The 24510-nt window shown below is 29.0% G+C and overlaps 2 protein-coding genes across 2 annotated transcripts; one reads left to right on the forward strand and one right to left on the reverse strand.

Moving 5' to 3' along the window:
- The first annotated feature begins 299 nt into the window (after nucleotides 1-299).
- LOC132935589 (zinc finger BED domain-containing protein 5-like) lies at nucleotides 300-728 on the forward strand. Its single transcript, XM_061002186.1, has one exon. It carries the CDS (start codon nucleotides 300-302, stop codon nucleotides 726-728), a length of 429 nt encoding a protein of 142 aa, XP_060858169.1.
- A 647-nt stretch (nucleotides 729-1375) lies between these two features.
- On the reverse strand, nucleotides 1376-2257 carry LOC132935598 (uncharacterized). Its single transcript, XM_061002196.1, has one exon. The coding sequence runs from the start codon at nucleotides 2255-2257 to the stop codon at nucleotides 1376-1378; it is 882 nt and encodes a 293-aa protein (XP_060858179.1).
- Between the last annotated feature and the right edge of the window lie 22253 nt (nucleotides 2258-24510).

Genomic DNA, 24510 nt, shown 5'->3' on the forward strand with positions numbered 1-24510 from the left:
ATGGTTAAAAATGTTGTCTTTTTTTTAGAAAGGTCTGTCATTATTAAAAGTTATAAATAGAATAAAATTGTAAAAATTGTATAATGCAGGGGTTTTCAACCTGTGCGTCGCGGGTTATTATCAAGGGAGCCGCGTTCGCAATAGAAACTAAAAATAAAATTTCGGCGCACCAATACATATTACATGTTGCATGTGTGAGATAACCGTCGATAACCGTGTTTGCGATATCGAGTAATAGCATATTTCGATTACTATTTACAATTAGGTAGGTACTTAATCATTTGCCTCTAATATAATCTATGGAACACTTATCACAACTTATTGTTCACTTCCAAAATTATTTTCCCGAGGACGATCAACAACGAAATTGGATTAAAGATCCTTTTACTACTGATCTACCGTCAGAATTAACAATTACTGAACAAGAACAACTGATAGACTTGTACTCAGATTCAGTATCAAAATCCAAATTTGTATCATTATCTTTACCAGAATTTTGGATAGCTATGAAGAAGCAATATCCGATCGTAGCCAATAAGGCTATCAGGACTTTAATTCCATTTGCTCCTTCATACTTATGTGAAACGGGTTTTTCGGCCTTAGCAGTTATCAAAAGTAAATACAGAGGAAAACTAAATACCGAAAAGGAAATGAGAATCGCACTATCAAAATTTACCCCACGATTTGATGATTTAATGCAACAAAAACAAGCACAGCCGTCCCATTAAAAATTAAAATTATTATTAATGTATTAATTTTTTAATTGTATGTAAAAAATAAATCTCAAAAAAATGTTTCCTATTATTAATACCTAATTACATGTTTATCATTAAATAAAGTTAGATTAAAATTATTATAAGTAATGTAAATTTGTTTATTTTAAATGTTCGTATGGGAGCCGTATATTTTATTTCAAAATCAAAAGGAGCCGTGGACCCAAAAAGGTTGACAACCACTGGTATAATGTATAAATTGTGAATTAAAATGTATAAAACAATGTATAATACACTTATACTTGCAATTGGAAATTGTGTGCTATTCCTTGTAAATATTCATCAGTCGTTCTATTTTTGAAATCATAACAAATATTTTACAAACGCTGTGCTTTGTCAAAGTATTTTTTTTTTGCGGGTGGACGTTCGCCACCTATATATTGTTCAAGTTTTACTTTATTTATATTTTCTTCTTTTTTCAACGCGAATATGAATTTCCAAATACTTGGATGCATTGAAATTAAAAATTGAAGTAAAACAATTATGCCATCCTTCTACTGCATTATTAGTTCTAGGTAAATCTTGCGAAATCAATGAATAGCAATTCCAAATTGAAATGTCAAATTTAGGTGCTCTTCTTTTTTGTCGTCTGTCCATGCATCCTATGCAAGTTTCTTCAAAATAGTTGAGTCATCTTGAATTTGTTGCCATATACACTGTGAAAAATAAAAAAAGCATCCTTTTACTTCTGTTTCTGGAAATTCATAATTTATCGCGTTCATCGCAGCTTTTTCAAAATCAACCATGATAGTTTTAGGACATAATCCAGTAGTAATACTTTTTAATGCTTGAAACATACGTCTATACGTTTTTTCTTTTTTATCGGGTAATAAGACGTAAGCTGATGGTAAAACATTTGAATATTGTACTGCATGAATAGTATAAACTTGATAAAATAAAGTTGGAGCACTTGAAAATGTGCCATCACAAAACCAATTGTTACATTGCGTCATAAGTTTTAATAAATTTGTTGTTGAAAAAATTAAAATTCTGTCTGTATTAATACCACTGTCATATTGTAAAAAAAGATTACCGTCAGTGGTTTTTGTCATCTCGTCAGGTATACTAAAATTGAAATCGGTTGGCTCTTTTGGTAATTGAAGTTGTTGTTTACGTAGTCGTTGTATAGTACGCTTGAGTCTATGAATATTAGGTAACTGAGCCGCACATTCTGTAGGGATTTGAGATAATGCTGTAGCTACTACAGAATGAGAACTTGCATCAACGTTATTGGTAGCTATTTCTTTTAGTAAATTTAGAGTTTTTTTAACATTAGTGTCTGTTGAATTCGGAACGTGGTTATGGTCAGTACTTTTTAATATTTTTCCATCACTTAAATGAACGCGTCCTCGACATTTGTTTTTAAAATATTGGTTACATTTCCATATTGATTTAACGTCACTTTCTTTTTCTTTTACGAAAATATAACCATTGAATGAAAGCATACTTTTTCCTCTTTCAGTTTTTAATATTTCAAAAGCCATAATTGTATAAAAGAAGGAAAACGCACTAACACAAAAACGGCGACGCGGCAATATAAATAAAGTTCATCAGTTGTCGATCGACTGGGGCATAAACTGGCCTAGTTAACACTCATCGTTATCGTAATGGAGATTATAATCAGCCACAGTAATAATATAACGTCATTCTAGGTTTTTCTGGAGTAGCTATTTAAAAATATAATATATATAAATTGACACACGATGAATTAGTGTCGCGATAAATTGACGCCGCGATAAATTGACCACGATGAAATGACACACGATGAATTGACTCGCGATGAATTGACGTATATCCGTGTGGAATGGCCTTGTAATAACTACAAACTTTTTTACAGTTTTTTCCTTCATTAATTGAAAAATTATTTTATGTTACATAGGGAAATATAATATAGATATATACGAATTCAATGTATGGCCGTGTAGATACTATCAATGTTATCAATATTTTGTTTGAAAAGAGTTTGAGCAATTTTTTTAAAGACCTGAAGTTCTAGTTTTTATGATTTTGTTTACCTACATTATATTATTAAAATGAAAAATAAAGGGTTTAAGTATTTTTTTGTAATTTAAAGTTTGTTATTCTTAGAGACTTCTATCTTTTTCTTATTATGCTTATATTATTATTGAAAAAGTGTATTGTAATGTTCATAGTAGGTAAATAGTTAAAATATTAAAGTCGATAATTCCATATTTTCATAATTTGTTGGTTGTACGCACTTATACTTACCTATTTGTAGTTCGTAATCACTACACGTACGATGTAATTAGTAAGCAATTATGTAATTGTATTATTTCAAAAAGTACCAGAGATCAGAATTTTTAAACGAAAAACAGTAGCACCAGGGCCCGATTTAACAATTCACGTAGGTACAATTTACATTTTTGGGCCCCAAATTGTCAATCTCTATTTTCATTAATGCTAAAATAAAATGTATATGCATAATGTGTTTTTAAATGAATGTTGTGTGAGCTGCTTTAACATAAGTTTATTAGCTTAAAACATCTTAAAAAAAACTAACATAATAATAAAAATCAAATTATTCATTGAAGTTATGGCAGATATAGATTAGTGTAAAACATACTAGTCAATGTAAATAATAAATACACATCGTACAAGAAGAAAAATTACTCCAACAACTTTTCTAAGTTTTTAAATCACCATTTCCTTCTAGCACTACATTTTTCGTTTTTCACCTAATATTCATATTAAACATTTTTAATTGTTATTATATTGAATTCTGGTGTCCAACAACTTTTATAGCTATAAGGATTGAAAATGTATAACAAGGTTCCACGTAAAAAGGTTATATATTATATAAATTACTTTATTCGCAATAATATCATCAAATATATTTATAGTAATATCATAGGCTGACTGACGGTTTTCGCTCAGAATCGCTTTTCTTATACAATGATATTATATAATTGAATTCAAATTTAACACCATCCGTTACAGTGACCAGTGGCATATTTAGGGAGGGGATCAATGGCCCCGGGGTGCTAATATTTGAGTCCTCAATGGGGTGCCGTCGCTAGAGGTAATAACAAAAAAAAATGATTTATTTATGTATTTTAAAACGGTTATATTATAAAACGAGAATCTTCTTTTTTACTGCAAATATATTACAAATATTACATACTAGGCGAAACTTCAAAATTCGCCTTTATATGTAGGTGTTTTAATTATTATTATATAAACTCAATGCTGACATTTTGAAATCAATAATAATTAGTTATGATATATTAGTATAATGTGCGGTATATTCGCTTATATTATTATAAATAAAGACCATATATTTATATGCATTCTAAATTGTAAAATATACATATAAATATGTGCTAAAAAAAGTCAAAATATGCCAGAAAATAATTCATAAAACTACAATTTTTATTAAATTTTATATTTATTCTAATTTTGCAGTGTTAATTATTTATTAATTTTATTAAAATTGTATACTGCACAGATATGCAGTTTCAAAATTTAGGTAATTTGTTAAATTGTAATTTAAATTTTAATTATTTATACATTGAGTGACCGCCGTTGTGTGTTTTATAATGCATACACTAAGGTCAAACTCAAAATGAACAATAAATCTGCAGCGACGTCAAGTGCTATATAATATGAAATTCCTATAAAAAAAAAGCCACTCTTGGTGTGTGTAGCTAATAGCCAGGTAGCTAGTAGATACCTATAAACCAAACAATGTCATCGATGATCATAAATAATCATAAATTCTTAGGTCATTGACCGATATTCGAGCGAGACTTGTGTGATGTGATGTGCAACTTTATCGTCATATATATATTTTATAGTATATAGTTATATTGTAGTATGCGTGGCTGAAAAATGTTCTATTTTATTTAATTATTTTATTCAATATAATCTCAATGATCGAATGATTGAACAATAATCAACATAATATAATACAATAATATGAAGGTTTAAATAGGTACTAATTCAAATCATTTTCATAATCTAACCACAACTCTTATTTTTAATAGTTTTTTTTTTTTTGAAACGAATATTCAACGCGTATTTATGTTAAGCTTTTCGACTTGTTTTTACATGACGCTTTATTATAGCAATGCATATATTAAATAATGTTATATACAGTGTTAAGAGACATGTGAAACGAAAATTAAACATTCCAGTGTTTACAAATGGTATGTTAACTGAATGTCACTATATTAGCGCTTATTTACCGTCTTACGAAAACAAGAACTCGGTCAACTCTGCTACATCGATATCATGATCAATATAATAAATATATAATAGGTATTATTATGTATGGATCATATGGGTAAGTACCATTATGACATTAAAATAATATTACCTATATTATTGGTGACAAATTATTTCACGTATCTATAAAACAATAATTTGGATATGCTTATTTAAAAAAAAAAATAAAAAAACTATTTGCAATATTTATCAGTTATTGCGTTACAATGATTCACCTACCTATCTATAAATCGAACGGTTAAATTAAATCAAATTTTTTGCAAAATTCCTCGCAACCAAAAAAATATTGGAGACGCTACGCGCGCATGATAAAACGATCATGCGCACATGCTATAATGCACAAGAATAATTAATAATTAATATTATTAAATAATAATATTATATAATTATACAATAACTAGCTGATCCTGTGCACTTCATTGCTCGTTAAATGTGTCAACTCTATATGACTCAAACTTTGTTCAATTCGTTATTTAATATTCGGTGTATGGTGTTCAAAATTTATCTCAACTTTTCCATTGCCCGGAAAAAAAATTCTAATTCCCAGCAGTATATCATCCGGTAGGCAATCTACCTGCAGCAAATCGCGGACCCCGTGCTGTTTGTTCATAAGTGTATGATTTAACTCTAAAGTATCAAGGTTAGGTTAGAATATTTTTCTAAGTATTTTGATTCATAAAAATCTAATTTTTTGGGGCAAGTAGTTTATGAGTTATAAGTATTTAAAGTTTAGATGGGCGGAGTGGAGTGGTACGGGGTTACCCCTCAAAATGTTTGTCCACCAATTCGTTTGTCTAAAGTTTAAATACTTATAACTCTGAGTTAGAATGAGAATAAGAAATATAAGATATAAATAATCAGAATATAAGAATAAGAACAATTTTTAACGTAATACGTATTAATGTATAATACTAACCAACGTATGTCGGCATGGGTAAACTTTGCTGTGTACATTCAACTTAGAGTGCACACTACACATAACACATTTAATTATTCAATTTCTTTGAAATTCCCTTTAAAAATATTATTTAAAAAAGGTGGGTAAGTGGATGTCCATATACTGTACAGTAGGTTACAAGTGGGTCACTGTAATGGATGGTGTTAAATTTGAATTCAATGATATAATACCATTGTATAGGTTAGAGAAACGATTCTGAGCGAAAACGGTCAGTCGCCTATGATATAACCAAGTATATTTGATGATTGGGGAACGGATTTTATTGTAAATACATATTTTTATTGAAATGAGATATTTTTAATCTGATAAAAAATGTGTACGATTTAGATCATTCTAATTAAAATAAACCCAAATGTATTTTACATATTTTTGTATAAATACATATTTTTACATATTTGGTAAATAAAGACATATTTTGTACATATTTTAGTAATTTTTGATTTTTTTCTTCCGACGACCAAATATTATACGTTATCTAAATGACATTTACGTACCTACGTACGATCTTGGAAATACCGGGCGATGTATTTTAGTGATTTTTAATCTTCGACGACTTTAAACATTATCTGCTTCGTCTAAATTAACAAGATTAATAATTTTTGACGACCACCAAATGTTATCGTTATCTAAATGGCATTTACGTACTTATTTCCGGCACGTGGCATGCCACTATATAGATTAAAACTAGTTCAGTTAATGTCAATCTTGGTAATGTCGGACGATATAAATATAAAATAAGGAAGTGGTACCTACATACTCGACAATCGTTTTTAGTAGCATTCGTAGTTTTTACGCGAAATCTCGTGTACTAGTTGGCGTCTAGTTTCTAATTTTTAAGATGCCAAAAGTTGTGAAATCGAAATCAAAAGCGAATTTTTATTTAAAAGAGTTTCCTAACGAGACATTTAAAAGTGATGGAGAAATATTATTCTGTTCATGCTGTGAAAAGGCAGTATCAATAAATCAGCGTTATTCAGTTACTCAGCATATATCTACATCTAAGCACCAACAAAATAGAGATCGTAAAAAAAAATTTCAACAAAATTTTCTGAGTTCAGAGCCATCTACGTCTTCTAATAATTTGTCAGCTTTTAATACCGATTTGTGTCGTATGTTAATTCGCGCGGATATTCCTATTAGACGTAGAACGGTCGTTTAGTCAATATAAGAGTATTCTCCGACCAAACCGTCGCAATTTTTCATTTGCAAACCTTCAACAATATGTTGTTTCGCATTGTTATGTTCCAGAATAATACTAGTTTTATATACCTACATCGTTTGTATTACTTTCTTTTATAAAATATTTTTTTTGTAATTTTTAATATCTACTAATACGTTTTTTCGATATACTTTTTTAAATTTTTTTTTACATATTTTAATATTTTTTTTACATATTTCAATAAAAATAATTACATATTTATGTACATATTTTGATTTTTTTATTACAATAAAATCCGTTCCCTAATCATCACAAATGTTTATTATGAAATTATTATTATTATTTAGCCAAATGCTGTAAGCCTCGACTAAGTCATAAATAAAACTAAATTAACAATATAAATAACTATTACCAACTTTCAATTCTTAAGATTATTGATTATCCAGATATCACATTAAAAAAAATTATTAGCGAATTAGATAAAAACATGGTAAATATCTTGTTTAAAGTGTCTCCTGTAAACTTATGTTTTTATGGGTTACGACACTTGGCCTTTTGACCATCTATTATCATTATATATCATTTTTATTTTATAAGTTTTGTTAAAAGAGTACTTGTGCCGTATATGTGTCCGTTGACTAAAAATGTTATATCCCTGTGAGGGTCAGTATCGCAAATGTCTGTTGTATGGAAAAAAAACAAAACGTTTTAAACAAAAAATGTAACATGTGGCCTTTTAACAAAAAGTGATTTAAATGGTACGCAGCTAAATGTATATATTTATCTGTGGATAGTATGGACTTGTCATCAGCGAAGGTTACTTAGAGTGTATTGTTCGTTTAAAGGATATCAGTTGTGACATCATTATAAAGCTCAGGTGCTAAATCAATACCTTGAGGAACCCATGCATTGATTGTGTATTGAGGAGAGAATTCCATACCATGTCCAACCAAAATCTGTCTGTCAATCTTCTATTGTTCTAATATAAGTTTTAGCTTAATGATTATTTTAAAATATTTAGCGTTTAAACACATTTTATACAAATAATAAGTCGAGATCATGTAATCAAAGGTTTTGTGAAATACTGTCTTACGAATAATTCCCATAGCATAAATAATAAAATAGTATAACAGTCTATTGGGGGTGGACTGAAAATATATAACTAACAGAAAATTGTATGAAATCAATAAAATACAAACAGTAGTTTTTTTGGTTTAATACTTTGTTTAACATAAACTAATCTAATCTTCTCTAATTTTTCAGGTATTTGTTTTGGATTTGAAAACAATAGTTAAACATTTGCAGTGATTTACTACTAGACAATAAAAACTTCGTCAATATTCAATTTTTTTTTATAACAATTGATTTATTATGATTGATGATTTATTACTATTTGCAAGCATTAAGTTAATTCAAATTATATTTCCTGTTTCATTTTATATTTCATTTTTATTATGCTATATATTATGTTGTGGTATAATTGAATTTGTAAAGATAACATTTAAATAAAAATTACTCATTTATTCAATAAACGTTCAAAATTGTTTAAATTTGTTTATAATCTTTAACATTACATTAAACTAACATCTGCATTAAAATACATATTTCTATATTTCAAACTCAATAATTATTAATATGAAATGAGGACTGCCAAGTCCAGACTATGACAAACATTTTTGTCTTTCTCTAAAAATTTCCAGCTCGTATTAATTATTTTCATTCAAACATTTATAATAAAGTATTTTTTCTTACAAATGACAAATAATCACTGTTAGTTTTACATTCTTGTTGTCCAATTGCATGCATTTATAATTTTATTTGATTTATAACTTTAATATATATACTAGGTTACTAATTATTAGGATACGTAAAATAATAAGATGTTAAAAGTATTGTTAAATATTTCTCTTATGATTACTTGTATACTTTGTTATCTTTTGTCTTTATTTATGTTTTTGTTTCTGATATAGTATGTTCTATTACAGCGGTTCTCAACTGAGTCAAGTTAATTGTAAATATTACTCAAGGACTGCATTATTGCAATTTAATGTTTACTCGGTGAGGACATTTCTATGATAAAAAAATAACTACATTATTAGTTATTGTAAATGGGCATTTTTAGTACCGCTGTGATAAAAAACAATTACTAGAATAAATAAATACTGTATTTTACAACAGGGTACCAACAGGGGCCTAACTACAGGGGAATTTGTGATCCTCATACACATTTTAGATTTTGAAAGAAAATAATTTTTTGGTTTAACAATAAAGTCTGATTTTTTAATAAATTGTTTAATAATATCATGAACAAAATTATCGTTTAGAATCTTAATAGTTAAAATTATTGTTGATAAAATTAAGTGCCTTTTTTTATTTTATTAATTATGCAAAATGTTATATATTATTTTATCAAGTTTTAATACGTACATGGTTTTACATACTTTAGAATTATAAGTATAAATGTTTAGTTGGTGCAACGTTAAGATCCTAAATTTATAAAAAAAAAAAAAAATAATAATTTCTTCTCATTCACAGATAGTTATAATTACATTAGTTGTTTACATTTCTAACAGCTTAATACATTATTATTTATTAATATACTTTTATAATATTATATAATATATTATCAAAATAATTTTAGTTTTAAAAGTTTTAATAATTTACAAGAGCACGCATTTCCGACCACAAGATTTTGGTATCCGAGGCAGTTGTCGCTCCTCCCTAAATTTGGACCCTTAATTATTCGGCGTGGATGTCGGTCGGTCGACGAAAAAAAAACGACATGTGATCGTTTATCGTGTAAAGTTGATGTGGCCATACGGCGAGCACGGTCCGCGGACTTAAGCTATCCGGCGTGAAAATATTCTACCCGCGGCAGCTATGACGACCATAAGGCGAAGTCCCGCTTTGACTGCGGCGGCGGCCGTGTACCCGTGCCGGATGTCACTGTGCCCTTCATCGACCGGCGTTTGACGAGTTGGCGTTCAATATCAATACATTTGAAATAAATCAGGAATAAACCAAGCAGCTTTGTAGTACATAGAGTAGATTATTTTGAGTAAGAAATACATGAAAAATTTTCTTTTTAAGTCTAAGAATTTAAAATATAATACAAGATTCTTCATAAGTTTGTCAACTTTATCAAAAAAAAAAAATTTCTACAAGAAAGTCAAATTAAATTTTTATGAGCGTTTAAACTTCATATTTTTACAACATTTGATATTCACTTGATTTCTCATGTAACGATTTTCTTATTTTGTTGCAATTAAAAAACTAATGACTTTGAATACTAGAAAATTTCACTGAATGTTTATATTATCATTTTCTATACACGTTAAAATTATGAAAATAATTTGACTCTTTTTAAACTGTTTACGGACTTTATCAGTTTTCAATTTTTTTAGTTTTTTTTTTCTATAAATATAAATAAAATATTATTTGTTGAGTAAAAAAGCGTGAAAATTTAATGCAAGGTATATATCGTTACATTAGCAGTTGAAAAAAATTAAAAATACATAAGCATCATTTTTTTTTAGAAGCATTTAAAGTTCAAATTTAAAATGTAATAATTATCTTGTAGTTAAAAATTTATAAAATGTTCAACTTTTATAGCTAAGAATTCAAAATTTAAAACAAGTTTCCACGTAAATAGGTTATATATAAATTACTTTATTCACAATAATATCATCAAATATACTTGGTTATATCATTAGCTGACTGACCGTTTTCGCTCAGAATCGTTTTTCTTATACAATGATATTATATCGTTGAATTCAAATTTAACACCATCCATTACAGTGACCCACTTGTAACCTACTGTACAGCAGAGCGACACCCACTTATTTACCTTTTTTAAGGAGTTGTGCTTAGGAAATTCATTCGTCTCTGTTCGTTTTTGTGTGTGTAGTAAATGATCATAAGTGTGTGTATACTTCCCACCTATCACCTGCATCATACATATTACGCACGCGCTATGCACTTGTCATTTTGTCATTAGATCAAAATAATCAAAACCAATTTATGGACGTGGAATAGTTAGCTATACACCTGCCAATATTTTAAGTACTTCTAAAGATTCGAATTAAAAAATGTATAAGATTTTTCAATGCATAAACTAGATTACTATGCCTCAACCGGAACACTTTTTCAATTTTAACAAATCATTGACGGGAATAGACATTTTAAATGTTATACATTTTTAAAAATTTATATTAAATGTATTAAAAACTATTAAAAATATTAAAATATTGAAAACATGCACCGACCGATGCTCAGTAAACTCCACTCAACAATTTTTTTAATTATTTTAATCGAACCACTAAGTACCTTAATTGTTCTCAGTCGCTAAGGTCGTTTTGTTTTAAAATTTTTGTTAAAAAATTGATAGACTTTGCTGGTGCTTTAACATAATCCTTATATGCGAATATGCGATAACCCCGATGTCATATTATACACTTACCCCCAATATATGCAAAATACAATTTCATACTTTAACTCTCTGAAAACTAACACTCTGCAGTTGTTTTGCCCATATACAAACCCGGATATTGTAAGTCAAGTTTTATTTGTAAAATCACTGGTTTGTAATAAAGTTTTTGTAAGAACTTTATATTTGGTATAATTGAACACCTATACTTTGGTGGGATTTTCTTAATTAAAAAAAAACTAGTAAATCGTTACATATTGCAGTTCAAAAAAATGTATTATAATACAATCGTTTCTCTTGACACGTTATACAGGCAACTCAGTCAAGAATAAGATCAAATGGCTCGGGAAATTGACTTGGAAAAACAAAAGAAGAAACGGCTTTCGTGCCACAACGGAGAACTGCAGTGGAAACTGAAAAAGAGCACCGAAGTGGCTAATCATTTAGCTGTTTCAACAAAGAGACTGAGTAAGTCGTCGAAACTCGTCTGAACAACGATCTGTTTGATCTGTTTTATAAATAAAAATGTTTAATTCCGCAGGCCAAACACCGCAAGACCTTGCAGCTATGAGAGAGGCACAAAACAACTATCAGAAACTATGCAGCAGGAAGAGCTCCAATTCGGAAAACAGGTAATATTATAATAATATTATTAGTTATTAATTTACACATTATTGTTCATTATTTTGAGCGGGCCCGAGTCGAGCGTCGCGTGTTTTCATGGGTGTTATCTTTATGAAGTAATTTTATGTAGTGTGTGTTATCCGTGATCGATATTCTTATGTTATCTCGCTATCAAATGTTATCACCGCAATACGAATTGTACTGTCGTCTTTGTAGGAATTAGACTTGTAGCTTGTACTTTCGAAGTCCTGTGCATTAACGAGTCAACAAGTTTAGGCGATTTAAATTAATTTAATTAATTTAACGCACTACCTATATAATTTCAGTTTTTTTATTAACTTAATTTATTTGCCCTTGTGTTATGACTTAAAGTAACGCAATATGTTTCGCAACTGTTCGTCTGTTCCAACTTCCCAATTAAGTTAAATTTGAATTTTCATTAACAACTGCATATTATACATTATAAAACTACATATTTTATGTTTGTCTCCCGAGTATGCATGTTATTTTCTTTTTTAATGCCTTTGCTTATTTGTACTATACCGGTGTTACGTTAATTGTTTTTTAGTGATTTACCAAGTATATTTGATGATATTATTGTGAATAAAGTAATTTATATATAACCTATTTACTCGGAGCCTTATTTTAAATTTTCAATCTTTAGCCATAAAAGTTAAACATTTTATACATTTTTAACCACAAAATAATTAATAAATTATAAATTTGATAAATGTTGTCAAAATTTGAACTTTAAATGCTTATAAAAAAAAATTGTGCCTATGTATTTTTAATATTTTTTAACTGCTATTAGAACGATATATCAGGAGCCTTATATTATATTTTCACGCTTTTTTACCCAACAAATAAAAATTTATTGATATTTATAAAAAAAAAAACTAAAAAAATTGAAAACTGACAATGTCCGTAAACAGCTCCAAAAGAGTCAAAATATTTTCAAAATTTTATCGTGTATAGAAAATGTTAATATGAACATTCAGTGAAATTTTCAAGTATCTAAAGTCATTCGTTTTTTAATTACTATAAAATAAGAAAATTGTTACATGAGAAATCGAGTAAATATCAAATGTTGTAAAAATATAAATTTCAGGCGCTCATAAAAAATTAATTTAAGTTTCTTCTAGACATTTTTTTTTTGATAAAGGTAGACAAACTTATGAGTAATCTTATATTACATTTTCAAATCTTAGATTTAAAAAGAAAAATTTTTATGAATTCTAAACTTAAAATAATTTGCTATTTTTCGTGATTTTCCGTATTTTGTCAAAATTTAAACTTTAAATGCTTATAATTAAAAACTGTGACTAAGGATTTTTAATTTTTTTCATCTGCCTTTGAAACAATAACCTAGGAGCCTTCTATTAAATTTTCAAGCTTTTTTCAAGCTCAAAAAGAGTCAAAATATTTTGTAAATTTTATGCTGTATAGAAAATGCTAATATAAACATTCGGTCAAAATTTCATGTCCCTACGGTCATTTGTTTTAGAGTTACACCAAAAACCAAAATCGATTTTCTCGAAAACAGATTTTGCGTAAAAATTCCCGTTTTTCCTTAATTTTTCTTTTGTTTTTCACGTCGCTTGTGAAAACTACTGGGAAATTTTTACTTTTGACCCCCCAAAGTACCAACTAGATTCACTTTCCTATCAGAAAAGTTACTATTGAAGAAAATCCAAGCACTTTTACTGTCCTAAAAGGTAATGACAGACACAAAAATAAAAAAAAAAATAAAAAAAAATAAAAAAAAAAACACACATCATTGTAGAATCAATACATTCATCGCTTCGCTCAGAATCTAATAAATAAAATCATCAAAATGTTTGAATGATATAAAAAATTGTTTAATATCTAAGTACGCGGCGACGGTAGACAATAAACTACATTAAAACTAATCCTGATACACTAGATACGCACGCAGTAGGTACATTTTATTTAATACAGCTATACCTACTATACCTAAACTAAATTGTAATAATAATTTCTTAAATAAAAACTTAATTTAAAGTTTTCGGAGAGCTTTTCCAAACAAAGAACAGAAAAAACAATAACTCTAGAGATAATAAATATTTATATTATTAATTATAGTATACTCCTACAATACTCGAGTATCCTCAAAATATTACTCCTTCGTCGTATCAATAACGATTTACTTTGTACTATGGCTAAATTTAGATATAATTTTCCAAATAACTAATGATAGAAATAATATTAATATTATACATGTGTAGTATATAACAATAAGTCAATAAATGTATAGATTTATAATTTGTTAATATAAAATATCAATGTGTTTCGCGGTATTAAGATGATAATTAAAAATCGCGGGGCCCTTTATCAAGCGCGGGGCCCTGGACATATGTCCCATTTGTCCTCCCCTAGCGCCGGCACTGATTAAAATTATTCATTATGTTTTATAATTTCAGTGCACATCTATGTGTGATTTAAATTTACTGAAAAACAATACAATATTACTGCTAATTATTACGTAGGTATAGCCAAATTGAGTCACCTGTATCATTATAATAATATTATGATTATGATTGCAAACACGAATACACCGTGAATAGTATTGCTACTATATTATAGCTGTAGATATCAAACATAATATATTTAACGGCTAACGCTATAATTACGAGTTTATACCTTGATCAAACATTGTTCGTGAAAAACTTAACATTTTATAGATATACGCCTATACTAATGATTAATGAACGATGAATAAATAATAGTTAGAAAAAAAAGTCATTCACATAATACACTTTTTAATCTCGCGCTTAGCTTACAAAGTTTTTACCTACGACCTACCTATCTAGGAAACGGGCGGTCAGCGTTTGGACGAATTACCTTTTTTCGCTCATAATAAAAGTAATGTGTTTGGGCGAGTTTCTTATAATGTGTTTGAGCGAGCAATATAAAAGATAAAAGTCTAAAGATTAAGATAAAAATTATTGTATATAATGTATAGGGAATTTTAGATCAATCTAAATATACCACAGTCTTATATAGAGGTCGGGCAGCTAGTAGAACTCTATCATATTTTCAAATATCAGTTTGCTTGAACATTGAAAACGCGAAGTTGTATTTTTATAGTGTTAGTGAGTTTATGTTAAATATGGATCTTAAAATTGATTATATTTTTAATACAAAACGAAATAAACGATGCATTTCAATTGAAAATCATATTTTTAGTGAATCTAACCACTTGAAAAACGGATCTTTTCGTTTTCGGTGTACTAGCAGAACATGTACCGAGAGTGTTTTAGTAAATTCTATTATCGATAAAATACTATTTTTTTCAAATAATAATATACATAATCATGAACCAACTACTGATCATAATTTAGCTGTTCGGTGTGTTAGAACTGCCGTGAAAAAAAAAGCCGAAGAAGACTTACATGCAAGACCAAATAAAATAATACGAAAAGAAATTCAAGACACTAATCCCGTTTTTATGGAGGTAATAGTTCATAATGACATTGAATTATTGAGAGAATCGGCTTACAGGATTCGTAAAAAACATTTTCCCAAAATACCCACAACTATTAATGAAGCGTTTGACCAACTGTTCGAAACTCAAGTTGATGTTAAAACTAACAATGAACAATTTTGTTTCGTCAATCGAGAAAAACAAATTATTTTATTGACATGTACTGAAAATGTAAAACATCTTTGTGAATCTGAAAACGTTTTTGGCGATGGAACATTTAATTACGCTTCTAATTATTTTTATCAATTATATACAACACACATCTTCAAACATAATTATTACATACCCGTAGTATATGCATTTTTGACATCAAAATCTGAAGATCAATATATTTCTATGTGGTTAGAAATAAAAATAATATGTCTTGATTTAACAGGTAAAATTATGAATGTACAAAAATTTCATTCAGATTTTGAAAAAGAAGCTCATATTGCAGTTATTACATTAATACATTCCCAGGTTGTAAATTGATGTGTTGTCAGTTTCATTTATCGCAATGTTGGTTTAGACAAATGCAAAAAAATAAAATATTGTTAAGAGAATATGGTACCAATTCCGAACTTGGTGTTTGGCTTAAATATTTTTTTGGATTACCATATTTACCACCCAACGAAGTAGGCGATGATTTTATTGAACTTATGTCAATTGCTCCAAAAACTCAAAATAGCATTGAATTTACAGATTATATACTTGACACATATATTACAGAGGATGCTATTTTTCCTCATTATTTATGGGCAAGGAAACCTGAAAATGATCCAAACACAACAAATGGAGCCGAATCATTTCATGCGGTGTTGGTGAGTTGCGGCCCAATCCCTAAATAACGTACGAGTTGCGGCCCGGGTTTATTAGAGGTACGTACAAGTTGCGGCCATACAATAATCTATATATTACATTTATATATTATATACTATATGTCTATATATATAGTATATAAACATCACAATATTACGTATTTTATAAATAATAAAAAATAAAAGTATTGGTATAATACAATAATGATAATAATCTCAAAAAATTAAAAGTATTCATGTATTAATAAAAAAATTACCTAATAATATTGTATAATGTCAAAAAAAAAAATAAAAGTATTGGTATAATATAATAATGATAATAATGTCAAAAAATTAAAAGTATTCATGTATTAATAAAAAAAATTTATGTTATAACTGTTTTAAAAATATAGGTAGTATAATATAATGATAATAATTTCAAAAAAATAAAATAAAAGTATTCATATATAAATAAAAATTTAACTATTGTTTTGGCAAAAACATAAAACTTAACGATTTAACTAAATCAACATTATCGATTTCTTTTCGCTCATGTTTTGTCATCTGTTCTCTAATGAAAGATTCTTTTTCACATATTTTTTTTGTTCTTACACTTTTACTTCTAAATTTAATGTATGTTTCCGATTGAATTTGTAGTAAGACATCAACAAAGTTATATATATATTAGGATGGCTAATGTAGAACAACATATTTAGTTTGGAATGAAAACTTTCACAGCTGTTTGTAGTACGGTTGCAGCTAGCAGTAAACTGTGCCCAAATATTCGAGGGGAACATAGCGTCCGGTGAAATATAGTTTTCAAAAATGTAGTCTGTAAATTTCACTATCAGGTCATTTTCAGCAGGCTGTATTGCCATAAAGTCGTCAGTAAAGCAGTCTATACAAAAATATAACTTCCCAATTTCCCATACGTGTTGAACATTTCGTTTATCGTTATTCGGTTATCGCTATGTATATCCAACACCGCATCTGCCAGGTGCATAAGTAATAAGCAAGGCTGGGCATTAACGAATTAAAAGTTAAAATTAAGTTAAAACATTAAGTTAATTAACTCGTTATTTAAGCCTTGGTAGTAGGCATATATATATTATATAGGTAAGGTACATAGGTAATGATAATTACTCGGGCCGCAACTAACCTATACCTAAAATATTATCGGGCCGGAATTCACTGGTCTCCAACACCGGAAACGACAAGTGGGGCCGCAACTCACCCACAGCCATTTCATGCACATTATAATTCTCAATTTTATTCATCGCATCCAAATGTATATCAAGTAATTAATGTGTTACAACAAATTCAAGTAGAAACTAACACAAAATGTAATGCTATAAATAAAAATATTTACAATATTCGACGAAAAGTCATATTAGAAAAACAAGAATATTTAAAAATAAGGATAAGTATATGTCAGGTGAAATTAAGATTTTAGATTATATACAACGTATGGGCGTAAAATTCCCAGGAAAAAAATTTAAAAAAACAAATATATTTTTTTTAAAATTTTATAACTATTTTTATAATTTTTAAACTTAATAATATTATTATTATATATTTACATAATATTTTTACTTCAGACAGTCCCAAGTCTGTCAAAATAAGAGGGGAAATTGATGGATAAAATACAGCATCCCAATATATTAAAAAAAAGGTCGCCCAAACACATTACAATGTTTTAAAATCACTCGCCCAACCACATTATACTAAATTGCCCAAACACATTGTAATTTTTAAAAATTCATCCAAACGAATTACGCTCCTAGGAAACCCTTATAATTTAGATATATACTTGTAAGTTGCAAGTTTCATTTAACCACTTATTATTTGAGAAGATGAGATTAGAAATTGCCTAAATGTTACCCCATAAATAATAGTCCTAGTTAGGCCCCTTAACCCATCTAGTTTGAAATGGATGTAATACGAGCTATGAGTAACCGTTTCTCTATAGAGGTACCTCAAATTAAATGTTATAAATGGGTTCACAACTTACCATACTGTGTATGTACTATCGTGTCGATGACCGAGATACTCAGAAGACCCCCCAACGCCGCCGACGTCGAGGAAATCCTGTGCGGACCCTGGCCGGCCGACCTGCCGGAGGAAACTATCGCCAGAAAACGATTGCTGCTCTAATCGATGGTAAATCGGAACGAGCTGTTAGCCATGATCGAATCCATCATGTCAACAAAGGAAGACGAGGCCTACCACAGAGCAGCGACGAACAGGCGAAGAGTGCGGCAAGCTCCAGCCTGAGCAGCATGGGACCACGATGAAGAACGGTCAGTCTCACCCTCGAGTCGCAACAGCAAAACGTCGGAGGTGTCACCGACCACCATGTTCTTCATCACCACTACCGATGACACCACGGGAGGGACGACGATCACTGCAGTGGATTCACAAACGAGTTACCAGGGCGGCGGACTACGGTCGGCTCGCCAAGTCCAGGAGAAGATCCAGACCAGAAAAAAATGGAAAACTAATTAATGTAAAGGGGGTAAGGCGGGGGACTGTCCCGTCTACCCTCCATTGTGGCGAAAGCCAAATGTGTACATATTAAACTTTGATGTCTAATAAACGATTCCCGCGGCGCAGTCGGTTACAAACTGAAAACAAAAAAAAAAAGATACTATCGTGTCATGTTATAGCATAAAAATTACAACTATGATGGCGAGGTTAACCGTTTAAAAGCCATTGATGATTTTTTTTTTTGTTAAATGTTACCGGTTAAATTACATTTTCAAAATGCTTTATTTTTCAATTATTTAATATATTATTTTGCTAATTTATTGATTTATGATTATTTTTTAAATTATACTATGGTATGAATATTATACTCATAAACCTACACTGATAAAAACTTATTATAAGATACCTATATCAATGATTTTTACTGTAAATCATCATCATAATATTATGTACAAATCAAGGTAAATTTAAAAAATCTACTTTTCAGGTATACTTATTACATCATAATATATGTATATATAATAACCTTATTAACTTAATTTAACCAGGTATTGGGTGATCTATGAAGTAAAGACTACAGACAATGGGTTTTCACGGTAAGGCACTGCGCGTGCTGCAGTACAAAAACATAATTTGTTGTCTGATTTGATTCAAAAACTCGTACATGACATTTTTCACCCATTTAAATACGTTTTTGTAACTTACCTGATCACTCCGTGGACAATTGACGATGTTATTTTCTTCAAAACATTTTTCTTTCAGAAAAGGCTTATAAATATTCATATGCATGAGTAAACTGCTAATGAAAACTTGGTGTCGACCATGTTCGTACTAGTCATTATAATAATAGGTCCGTTGATATATATATACATATCTGAAATTGTTGAAGTGATAAATTAATTATCCAATACGTAACACTCGATACGAAATTAATTTGCTATTTGTCACTAAACGATATTTATTCTCAATTGCATATTTTGTAAATTAATTTGAACGCTAAAAAGTTTTTGTTTGAAAATATATATTTATGGAATTCGGTGACAGAAATATTGAAAAATATCAGTTTATATTCAATTCTCAATTCATATTGAGAAAATGCTATTACGTGTAGATAATGTTTATATTAAAAAAAACTTTAAACATATCAGAGCATACGCCGATGAAAGAATAAAGTCTGGATAAATCATGTATATACGTAGAAAATGTTATATGTTGGTACCTATAGACTGAAATTAGACCAATCCGGGTAGTATTTTCATTGAGCACGAGATGGTTGGAGATTGGTACCAAGTTTTCTATTTGTAGATTATTTAGGATATTCTTTGGCAGAACGGTATTGAATATAATATTCAAGATGTTTTAAATTTTTTAGTGACGCTATACCATAGTACCTACCAAACATATATAAAGTGAAAACTAGACTATCAATAAATTAGTAAAATGACTCATATTGAAATAGCATATTGTTTGTATAAGATAACAGTAACTGGTGCTGCATTTTCAAAAGTACCTAAGTAAAATAATTTTCTAATGTATAAAAGTATTTTGAAATCAAAGTTCCTATACCTTGGCACTGTCATCGGAACATAATATACTGACAAGATGGGTAACTTTAACGAGCGCACATTATTTTCGAATTTAAAGACATCACCCTAATATCTTAACTCTAATAATATAATAATTTGTTTCAAAAATATTTTCGTGACTTACACAATTCTATGAATATAGGGTTATTTAATAAATAAAATAATATGTGACCAAACAAAAATTGTCATACAAAACGCATATAATATTTTTGCAAAAAAATTGTGCATATCGTATGTGGTTGTGCTGGCGTTACGTACGTTGGTAAAACTACTTGTGGGGGATTGGGAAATGGTGACAATTAGGCGCCGATGACACCAAATTAAGAGATAGATTATAATTTTGTTTGAATTTTTTCGTTATTATTTTTAGAAGTAATTTATTTTACATATATTTACTCTACATCTATTTTTAAATATTTCACGACAGTCAGATAAAATTCCAAAAACGTTATTCGTTGTTGTATTGTTGCTTTAATATTGTTTAACTGTTATTATAACAATTTATTTATGAGGAATCTTGTATTACATTTTCAAATCTGAGATATAAATAGAAACATTTTTATGAATTTCATACCCCAAATAGTTTTCGAATTTTCGTGATTTTGACGAATTTGTTGAAATCCTAACTTCAGACGCTCATAAAAAATTACTGTGGATTTACTCTCATTTTTTTTTTGAATTTCCATTAATAAGAACTTATGAGCATCTTAGTATTAAGTTTTCAAGTATTTTGACCGAACGAATATTTTTTTATCCACAATAGTTAAAATAAACTAATAAAAATCGAAATTTTTTTATTTATTTATTTAATATATAATATTATAATAACAGGCGTAAGCTTAATTTATGCCTATAAATACTTATTATGTACTTAATACCTATACATACAAAAAACAAACTTACATCATTGTAAAATCAATACATTCATTGCTCCGCTCAGACTCTAAATAGTACATAATATAATATTGTGTGGCAAGTGAACTATATTTCAGTCGCGGGTATACGGTAAAAGTATAATTCAGTTAACTATGCAACAACCAGACAATTCTATAAAAACAATTTCATAAATAAACGATTTGGTTTTAATTATTTTCAGCGCCATGCATAATGGACGTTATTATAATATGAATATATAAGATGTAATCAAAAGTATAATATGTTTTGTAAGGACCATTGTATGGATATCAGTATAAATAATAATAATTTTATTAAAATAAAATAAGATTAAAAAATTGTAATTACCACTCATTAGTCACTATTGATCACCGCAAAAGTAAAGACGGGTTCACACTCCACCGTGTCGTGTGATTTCGTATAAATATGTTTGTACCAAAATGAAATACCAATGATATGAATATTGTAGCTGATATGGTCAAAAGTTGAATATATTCAACTATTCAGTATCGTTTGGTCACTGTGGTAACCGTAATTATATCACACGTCACAGTGTAGTGTGAACCCCGCTTAATGCACTATATGCAGAGATCTATGTGACAACCAGATTATTCTAAGGAAACCATTTCATGAAAGAAAAATGATTATGCGCCGTGCAAGGAGGTTATAATATGATTATATAAGATGTAACTAAAAGTTCATGTTATGTAAGTACCGTGGTATAGATTTCAGTGTCTGGTTGTGCAGAGCGCACGCATGATCTGTGCGTCCAGCACTTTTTGGGATGCCCTCTGGACGGAAAAATGTCGCTTTCTAACGCTTCAACCGTCATCGAAAACTAGACTTCAAAATAATTTTTTGTGTATACCTATCAAAATAAATACATCATATAAATAATTAAATAGATTTTTATTATTATTCATTTTTATGGTAAGTTATCGGCAGTGGCAGCGCCGTCATCTTTCAAGGATAAAGCATTCACTAAAAATAACCGTCAACCAAATCCAGGTGTACCGTGAGGTATAGAAATCACGAGTTCCCTTCTGAACATTGAACCGATTACCGTGGCACTCAACGTGCAGTTAATTAAAATACTTTTCTCAACATTTTGGCTGAATATCTATAAAATGTTTATCTATATAATATTAATATAATCTAAAATTTAAATTCAGTCAACTCTCTATTATCCTTGGTCTTCTGTGAAACTTTCAACAGTACTAGAAATAGTGTTATGTAGAATATATTATCCAATATATAATTATTGTGTTTGTGAAAAAATAAATGTTTTTTTTTTTTTTTAATAGCTTTCAGTATAAAACTATTATAGTTCAACAATTAATACCATTTTAATATGATAAGACAATACAATTGTACGGCTTGCAGCAATTAAAATGTATAATTATTTAATGGATAATATAGAACGACTTGCGGGCTTTTTAATACAAGGTTAGGATTTTGAAAAACGTCATATTATATCCAATGAGATTTTATCGATTTTAATATTAGACACAAATTACCTACATATTTTGAGGCTACATACAATTTAGTATAAAAATATATTTGTGGATAATGAGTAATTATACAATTTGCTAACCTACAATAATCCCTATACATTTATAGTTAAATATGGCTGTGCCTGTGATAGTACTATTTTATCATTCTAACGTTCTGTACTATTATTATCCACCCTAAATGTGTTTAAATTTCAAAATGACCATAATAGCTTTTCGCTATTCAAAAAAAACGTGTAAAGAATTGATTAAATTAATGCTCTTGTGTATTTTAGTATAATTCACTAAACATTACATGGAATTTTATTTGGTATTTATCAATTACTAACTTTATCCCTAAAATGAACCTATAAAGGTGGCTCATATTTTAATTTGGAAAAATAATTGCTGAAGGTACTTAGATTTTTTGTAAAATTTAAGAAGTGTTCTGTGCTATACTAACTTAATTCTTTTAATTGCATAAAATCGCACTTTTGTCACAACACTTTTTTGAAATTTTTGATGTACCTACCTACCTATATTTAAAATTAATATCACGCACAGGACGTGTTTTTGGTCACTGTCAATAGTTTATTTTCTAAAATGATAACTAGACTGTTTTAATTGTTATAATATTAGATATACAAAATTCAAATTTACCCGAAAATAATAAAAATTGAAAAGTATTTTTTGTCACACCTGCACTGAAAGTTTAGTTTTCGATGACGGTTGAAGCGTTGGAAAGCAATGTTTTTCCGTCCAGCGGGCGGTAAAGTGGGAATTCCCAAAAGTACCGGGCGGTAAAGTGAAAATCCCCAAAAGTACCGGGCGGTAAAATGGAAATCCCCAATAGTACTGACTACTGAGCTCAGATATCACGGGTATTCTCTGAACAGACACTAAAATCTATACTACGGTCCTCATAAAACACAAGCTTTTGGTTACATCTCATATTCATTTTATAACCTCCTTGCATGACGCGTAAACATTTTTCTTTCATGAAATTGTTTTCGTATAATAGTTTGATTGATGCATAGATCCCCGCATAATGCTGAATGCATTACCTTTGCCTTGATTACATATTTTTATTCTTATTTTATTTTAATATAATAATTATTATTTATACTGAAATCTATACCACGGTCCTTACAAAACATAAGCTTTTGGTTACATCTTACATTCATATCATTATAACCTCCATGCATGACGCTTAAAATAAATAAAAACCAAATCGTTTCTTTCATGAAATATTGTTTTCGTAGATTAGCCTGCACGGTTTAAGATATACTATTTATCTTAAACCGTGATAGTCTGGTTGTTGCATAGATCCTATCCTGAATTACCTTTGCCGTGATGGCGCGATCAATAAACGCAGAGGCGTGACAAAAAATAGTATGTGTGGCTCGTGCGGGAAGGAAATTTCAGTCTTGGGCGAAATGCCCGCGACTGAAATAGCTCACTTCCCGCCCTTGCCACACAATATACTATTTCGGTTTACCTAAAATTAAAATTAAAATGTAATCCATTGTTTTTTTATCTATTAAAATATTGAGATCGTCACAACTGTTCACTAATCAAAACCACATG

This window comes from Metopolophium dirhodum, chromosome 1, assembly GCF_019925205.1.
Source record: "Metopolophium dirhodum isolate CAU chromosome 1, ASM1992520v1, whole genome shotgun sequence".
Classification (NCBI taxonomy): Eukaryota; Metazoa; Arthropoda; class Insecta; order Hemiptera; family Aphididae; genus Metopolophium; species Metopolophium dirhodum.

What these genes read in the sequence shown, in the direction of transcription:
- LOC132935589 (XM_061002186.1), top strand. Translation starts at nt 300, where the DNA reads ATGGAACACTTATCACAACTTATTGTTCACTTCCAAAATTATTTTCCC.
- LOC132935598 (XM_061002196.1), bottom strand. Translation starts at nt 2,257, where the DNA reads ATGGCTTTTGAAATATTAAAAACTGAAAGAGGAAAAAGTATGCTTTCA.